Below are 8199 nucleotides of genomic sequence, written 5' to 3' on the forward strand. Positions count from 1 at the left end.
TATATGTGACTCAAGGCAAGTTAAAGATATATTGCATGCTTTCTAAAAAGTTTTAAGTCCTCATCGTTTTTCGGCGATCGGAGGCATCAGTTAAAGTTTTAAGTCCTCATCGTTTTTCGGCGATCGGAGGCATCAGTTAAAGTTTTTAAGTCCTCATCGCTTTTCGGCGATCGGAGGCATCAGTTAAAGTTTTTAAGTCCTCATCGTTTTTCGGCGATCGGAGGCATCAGTTAAAGTTTTTTAAGTCCTCATCGTCTTTCGGCGATCGGAGGCACCAGTTAAAAGACCTCAACGCCCTCGCGCGTCCTGAGGCAAGTTAAAGACCTCCTCGTCGTTGAGCGAGTGCAGGCAAGGAAGAGTGAAAAGTCCTCAGTGTTTCTGGGGGCGAGAAGATGTAACCCTTGGAGCAATGTAGAGGCACCAGTGAAAAGTCCTCAGTGTTTCTGGGGGCGAGAAGATGTAACCCCTGGAGCAATGTAGAGGCACCAGCGAAAAGTCCTCAGTGTTTCTGGGGGCGAGAAGATGTAACCCCTGGGGCAATGTAGATGCAAGTAAAAGACCTTCTCGCCTATGAGCGAGTTCAGGCAAGTTAAAAGACCTTCTCGCCTACGAGCGAGTTCAGGCAAGATAAAATCCTTCTCGTCTCGAACGAGTTCAGGTATGGCGTTAAGGGTGGACGAAGTTTGGAAGGTGGCTAAGGTAGGTTCGGAGAGAGCGCCTAGCCACCCGGCCTTTGGTCCTGAAGTTCAGGAAGATAGAGGAGGATCCGAAAGGCGCCTCTACCCCCAGATCAAAGAACAATGGCCAAGGCGTGAAGCCAGAAAGAAGCTGATCGCCAAGAGTCTCTAGCGACCAGGAAAAGTTCAAATAGTGGCGAGAAAGTTAAAAGACCCGTTTTGATGAAGCAGATCGGGTGAAGCAGTGTTTAAGCCAGTAGCTCAGTTAAAGTTTGTTGCTTGAGGAATATTTGCCTTAAGATTACGAGTTGTTAAAGTGATTGTTGCTTAAAGTTGAAGTGGTTCGAAGCAGTTAAGTCAAAGATCGTGCCTGCAGTTTCGCTATGTCTTTTCTTTGAAGTAAAATACGCAAGAAAAATACGCAAGAAAGTTAAAGCAGTTGAAGAAGTCGTGAGGGAAAATGCACAGACTTTTGTCATTAAAGGTAAATACCAGTTCAGAACATATGTGCGGGAAGATATAAAATTTATTACAAGTTATACACAAGAGAAAGTATAAAAGCAGTGGATGGAGTAAATTGATTAGTCTTCGGCGGGCACCACTTTTCCATCCACCACCTCATTATTTAGAGACACCATGCTGAGATCCAGATCAGGGAACAAGCAGGCGAACTGTTCCCGTGCAGCCTCGAATCCAGCAGCCAGAATTTGGGCGGAACTCAGATTGAGATCTTCAATTTGCTTCTTAAGCTCTTCAATCTGTTTCTCGAGTCCTTCAGCTTGTTCTTTCAGTCCCTTATTCTGCTGCTCCAGCTCCTCAACTTGCTTCTTGAGTTGTTCGTTGATTTCTTGAGCCTGGAGAAGGTCTTCAGCAACCTTCTTGGATTCTGCTTGCACCTTGCCCATTTCAGCTGCAAGCTCCCCATTTTTCTTATTGGCTTCGTCGAGCTCAGCGATGGCGTCATCCCTCACCTTCTCCACCTTGCCAAGGAAGATCTCCCGGTCGGCTGACCTTTGCTCCAGCTTCTTCACCTTGACGGCGTCGGTTTTTATGAGAGCCTCCAGGTCAGCCACCTTGACGCGATAAGGCACAATCTTGCTCTCTAGTTCGATCTTTTCTTGAGCAAGTTGCTGCACTTTATGGCGGAGTTCAGTGGCCTCCTTGCGCGCCAATCTGAGCTCGGTGCTCATTGCGTCCTCTACTCGGGAGTGTTCAATCTCCGCGAGTGTCAGGTTAAAGGACAACTTCTCCACCTCGACCCTCATGGTGCTGTTTTCAGTTTTAAGGTTGAAGAGGTCGTCCTGGAGTTTCCTGGTGGAGCTCTCCACGGCTCTGGTTATGATGGCGGGGATGTCTTCTGCTATCGTCTTCAGCTTAGCAGATAGAGGCTCTCACATCCTCGTAACCTCAAGAGGGAGGTTTGCTGCTTGTAGAGGTGCTGGGTGGGCCTGTTGTTGATTTTCGTCGCCACCTTCTTTGGTTGGTTCTTCAGTAGGCGCTTCTGCTCGTGGTGGCGACGTCGGGGACTCGGTGATCAGAATCGGAGAGGTGTGGGCAACCTCATCCCCGATTGGAGCAACATCTGCGGCTGAGGCATTGGAAGGAGGACCCCCTCCAACTGATACATATGGCGTGGAGGCGCTCGGGGGGTCCTCCATGAAATTTGGCTCTTGGGCCTCAACCGCAGGTGGCGCGGTTGCCAGTGGAATGGCTTGGACAGGTGAGGCAGGAGCTGGTGGAGATGGCAAGGTTGGAGGTGGAGCGGGCGTGGATGGAGGTGTTGAGGTTGGAAGAGGGGGTGGGGCAGGTGGTGAAGAAGGTGCCACCCTTTTCCTCTTTGTAACAAGGCCATCTTCGGTGACCTCGTCATCTTCTTCCTCCTCCTCGTGGACCACCTGGGGAGCTTTCCTCTTGGGCCTTTTGAGGACGAGTTTTTTACGTTGGGCGGCGGGCTGGACATCGGAGGGAGCTGGGCCCTTAGGTGGCGATCGACCCTGTGCGGCGGCGATCTCCACCACCGAATTTGGTACTGTTTGAGAGCCCGTCGCCAACCCGTGGGTTCGGGCGAGCACCCTCAATTCCGCGAGCTTGCCTTGGCCCAACATGTTATCTGCATGGAGAAAAAGTGCATGGGTTAGTTCAGAGAGAAAGTCAATGCACAAGGCAGTATGCAACAGCAAAGCAGATAAAGAGTGCAGAAAATAAAACCAAAGTCTTGCGCGTAATGCACAAGACGCCCAGAAACAGTTAACGGAAGCAGTATCAAGACAAAGGGTTAAATGTTCTAACCTATTCGAATTTCGAGTTGGTCCTCGAAGAATTCGAAGCAGATCAGGGTGGTGGTGAGGAAGGTGATGTTGGCACTCGCCACACTCTTCCAAAAGAGGCAGAGATCTCTGTCCAACGCACCCATGCTATCAGGACTTCTGGGTCTCCTGAAGCAGCTCTTGGACTCCTTGTTCCACTTGTTCACCCAGTACAAGGGGAAACCGTCGAGTAGGGAAGTGTCCTTGTCGTTGGGGCGCACTAGGACGAACTTTCCCTTCCAGTCTTTATAGGATTGCTGGAAGATGGAGAAGATCGACCTCCCAGCAATCCCATTTAAGCTAACCCACAGGCGGTCTCCTGGGTGCTTGGCTTCAAAGAGAAACAAAAATACATCTACGGATGCGGGCAACCCCAGATGGTCGCACATCACTTGGAATGCTCGCACAAACGCCCAGCTGTTGGGATGAAGCTGGGCGGCGGCAATGTTGAGCTCGGTGAGGAGTTCCCTCTCGAAACGGGTAAAGGGAAACTTCAGTTTCACCTTCTTGAATAGCGTTGTGTAGACGAAGCAGAAGGGCCCGTCATTGCTCGCCTTGTCGTCGGCACAAACGGGCAGATCGGGGGGGCAAGGTAGCACTATCATCTTCTCATCGTGCTCCTTATGAAATGTTTGGTGAGGCTCATCCCCCTTAGTCAGTCGCAAAACTGCCCCAGCAGTGTTCACGGAAGACGTTTCCCTCAACAGGGTCGAGTTGGCCCAGGGGTAGAGTTTTTTGAAGTCTGGTGGGGGGACGGGGGCCCCTCCGGTGATGGGTGGAGTCGCCTGGGCTAGGTTGGGGCGGGAGGGTGCAGGCCTCTCAGCCTGGGAAGATGAAGCACCGCGCGCTCGCGGCGGGTTGAGTGCTTGAGAAGAGGGGTTTCGCGATGAAGGAGGAGGATTCGGGGTGATCTTTGAGCGAGTCATTCTCGAAGCTGCAAAGGAAGAAGAAAAGGAAAAACGATCAGGGTTCGCAGAGGCTGACTCGATCATGGGAGAAGGGTGAAGAACAAACGAACGAAGGTTCGTTGCAACGATTGACGAAGCCCTAAGTTACGCGAAAGGAGAAATGGAAAAACAACCCACAACGTATGCACCAGACAGTTACAGGATGATGCGAATCGGTTAAAATGCAAGAAAAACCAGCAGAAGAAGGAAAGGAGGTACCTTTTGATGATCAGGAAGACGATGAAGGATGCTGGTGATTCAGAATGTTGAAGAACGCTGAGAGTTTTTTGTAGGAGAAGGTGAAAGCGTTTGAGAATACGAAGAAAAGGGATGGAACAGTAGAGTGAAAATGGGTTTAAGAGTTTTTTCGAAATGGGTTTGGGAAGCGCAAATGGTAACTGAAGGTAATCGTTGATGAAGCCACGTGTCGAACGATGGGTGAGGGGTTTGGTGGAGCGTCAGAGAAGCAGAAAGTACAACCGCTTGGAATTCTGCGTCAGTGCCACGTAGACCGGTGTTGGCGTGACTCTTTCAGTCTTTTCGCTGGACAAGTCTTCGCTTAAGACTGGGGGGCTTGTGTACCGCCCTGGTAGTCGGAAGTGATGACGTGGCACCAAGCCACAGAGTAGGCGTGTGGACAAGGCGCCAGAGTTGCAGAAGGGAAGGAAGTCGGGGGGTTCGTGTAATCGCCAGTTATTAAGCTGGCGTGCTCCGATCTCCAGCATGCCAGGCGATCGCCTAGTTGAAGATGAAGTCGCCAGATGGTAAACCCAGGCGACTAAGTGATTGGAGATCGCCAGAACAAGCACATCGCCGAAGATGAAGGCGGTGCAGATTATGAAGGCGGCCGGCGAGACCACAGGGAAGGTGTACGAGAGCACCCTAACTCGCCCGTTCCAGTAAAGATCGCACTCCCAAGTTAGCTATGCACTGGGCAATACCATGCATAAGTAACTTAGCCAAAAAGAGAATCAGAAGCAGCGCCCAAGTCAAGGAGGCTCCAGATGGTGGCACGTGTACGACTGGATGCGAGCCACGTGTCCAGGTCTGTAACTGCCAGGAGAGAGAAAGTGACCAGGTATATAAGAGTTCTCAACGAACTTTCTGAGGTACGCGCGTTCAGATTACACTCTTTACGCTTGCGAGTTATAGAGCTTACTGTGAGAGAGAATTTGCACGATTCCTGTTCTTAGTTTTCTCTTAGTATTTGGTGATTCGGTCACTGACTTGGGCGTTGGAGTGCGATCGGCCGCAGCGGCGCCGCTCTGTTCCTTTGCAGGTTCTTGAGGTGGATCTCGAAGAAGAACGGAGGTTTGAAGCGGTGCACACGTCGATCCTTTGACGAGGCAGTTTCCAGCGTTCTGGTCAACAGGCAGGATCACAACCTAACTCTTTTATTTAGCTTATTCCAACACTCTTCCTTAAGCTAAATTCTGCAACATTTCTAACTCTTATTCACTCTCTTAGTTCTTCAAATCTGTCTAGTCAAAGTGGTTTGGTGAAAATATCAGCCACTTGCTCCTTGGTGTTGCAATGCTTCACTTCTAAATTTCCTTTTTCAACTTGTTCCCTTAAGAAATGGAACTTGGTCTCTATGTGTTTACTCCTCACAACTTGGTCTCTATGTGTTTACTCCTCCCATGTGAGATTGGATTCTTTGCAAGGTTGATGGCAGATTGGTTGTCCACACAAAGTTGCATAGACTTCACATGATCCAGCTTCAAATCATCAAGCACATACTCAAGCCAAACACATTGACAAGTTGTCTCTGCTGCAGCTATATACTCTGCCTCACAAGATGAGAGAGCAACTACAGTTTGCTTCTTAGAACACCAAGAAATTGGTGCTTTCAGATATTTGAAAAAATATTCATAGGTTCTCTTCCTTCCAACTTTATCACCACACCAATCTGAATCACTCCAAGCCTCCAAACAGTCTTCAAATTCATTCAAGCTTACTGGAAACAGTAAGCCATACCCTGTTGTCTCCTTAAGATACCTCAATATGTGCTTTGTCGCTGCCATGTGAGAGGCTCTTGGTGATGTGATTCCAATAGCCACATAGAGAAAGGTTCTTGACCTTCTTAGGAATCAACTTGAGTTGGACAATAGTTAGGCACTTTTTCTTATAATTGGATCATTGTTCTAAGTCAAAAACTCTCCAAAAACTAGCACCAATTCCAAACTCATATGGAAGTTCCAATTATAGTCAAATTGAACCGAACAAAATGGAACAAAAGATAAGCAAACTGAATTAGAAGTGCTGGAAATTAAAATGCACCGAACCAAAACAGAAAAGAATAAGAACAGCTGCTGGAAAATGAAAAATAACCAAACCAAAACTCAAGAACACAAGCTAAACATGAACAATTGAAAGAGTAGGAAGAAAGGAGAAGAGAAAAGCTTATGGAGATGGAAGAGAAGGTGAGTGATCACACCACTAGAAGGATGGTTGCTCCTAGATGAGTGTGCTGCCGCCACTTGAGGACACCATGGATCCTTCAAGATAAGACTAGAGAAGAAGGCTCAAAAGCTCTCCAATGCTCACTCAAAAATTGAGTATAGTTTCTTTACTCTCATTTCAATTCTGAATTGTACAAGCTAAGCACCTTTATTTATAGCCTAGAGGTGCTGAAAAATAGGTGGGAAATTTCAAATATACTCATTTGAAATTCCCACCAAAAACAAGTCACATGGGAGGTGTGACCTTTTTCTACTATGACACCTCCTAAAAACTACACCTACACCACTCTCCAAAGTCACATGGACAATGTGACTTTATTTTACATTTTCACACTCCTTTATTTAATAACCACACCTCCTAAAACTATACAAGAGTATTTCAAAGCTTGGTCTTGCCCCTCATGGGATGGACTTGGGCTCTTTGGGCTTTGGCCTTCTTGGGCTTGGGCTTGGGCTTGGGCTTGGGCTTTGGGCTTGGGCTTGGGCTTTGGGCTTAGGCCTCATCTTTTATTTTATGTCTTCTTTTAATTTTGAGAAGACTAGAAGGAAGAACTTCAAATGTGAAGGTGGATGTCCTCTTCCTCCATTAATAAAAGCCTCCTTTATTTGATTCTCATCACTTGGATTACACATGAATCTGCTTATTAGTCCAACTGCATAGCTTATGTCAGGCCTGCTGTTGCAGATGAACCTCAAACTTCCAAAATTTGTTTAAACAAAGTACTATCTACTACAATCTCCTCCGTGGCTTCTATCAGTTTCAAATTTCCAGCAGCAAGCACCCTAACTCCATTGCATTGATCCATATTGAATCTGTTGAGCACTTCATTAATGTACTTCCTTTGATGCAGGATAATACCTTGATTTGTGTATACAAATTCCATTCCCAAAAAATAGCTAAACATTCCCAAATCTGTCATTTCAAAAACAACCTTCAATCTATTTTTGAATTGCTCAATCTCTGTCATTGAGCTCCCTGTGATTAACAAATCATCCACATATAGACATACATAGATCAAGCTTTGACTTTGTGACTCTCTTACATACACTCCATATTCTACTGAACACTTTGTGAAGCCTAGCTTGAGCAGAAACGAATCTATCAGTTTATTCCACACTCAAGGAGCTTGTTTGAGCCCATAGAGTGCTTTCTTGAGTTTGAACACTTTGTGGCTGGCATCCTTTGCTTCAAAATCTGGTGGCTGAGTCACATAAACCTCCTCTTCTAAAATTCCATTCAAGAATGCAGATTTAACATCCATTTGATAGATTTTCCAGTTTTTAGAACTGGCCACAACAATCACCAATCTAATGGTTTCCAATCTGGCCACTAGTGCATAGACTTCAGTGTATTTTATTCCATGTTTCTGCAGAAAACCCTTAGCAACTAATCTTGCTTTATGTTTGGCTATGTTGCCATTAGACTTGAGTTTTATCTTGAAAACCCATTTGACATCAATTGGTCATTTTCCCTTTGGCAAAGCCACTAATTCCCAGGTTTCATTTCTCTCCAGTGATTCCAGCTCTTCAATCATTGCACTCTTCCACTTTCTATCAACTATTGCCTCCTTCCAAGTGATTGGCTCAATGTCTGCCACAAATGCTAAGTGAACCAACTCTCCTTCATCAGTGATCAAATTATCACTGTAAACTTCATGACCTGTTAATCTAGAAGAAGGAAATCTTTGCCTTTATGATCTTCTAGATTATGGCTCAACTGTATTTTCATGTTCTTCATCTTGTTGATGTCCATTGTCTCTAAAACACAATGAATATGTTTTACAGATTTACTCCAATTCCAGGATGC

The 8199-nt window shown here is 46.5% G+C and overlaps 1 protein-coding gene across 1 annotated transcript; it reads right to left on the reverse strand.

The window, feature by feature from the left end:
- Positions 1–1258: 1258 nt before the first annotated feature.
- On the reverse strand, positions 1259–1867 carry LOC137817826 (uncharacterized). The gene has a single exon (XM_068621052.1). It carries the CDS (start codon positions 1865–1867, stop codon positions 1259–1261), a length of 609 nt encoding a protein of 202 aa, XP_068477153.1.
- Positions 1868–8199: the final 6332 nt, after the last annotated feature.

This window comes from Phaseolus vulgaris, chromosome 10, assembly GCF_000499845.2.
Source record: "Phaseolus vulgaris cultivar G19833 chromosome 10, P. vulgaris v2.0, whole genome shotgun sequence".
In the NCBI taxonomy this organism is placed as follows: Eukaryota; Viridiplantae; Streptophyta; class Magnoliopsida; order Fabales; family Fabaceae; genus Phaseolus; species Phaseolus vulgaris.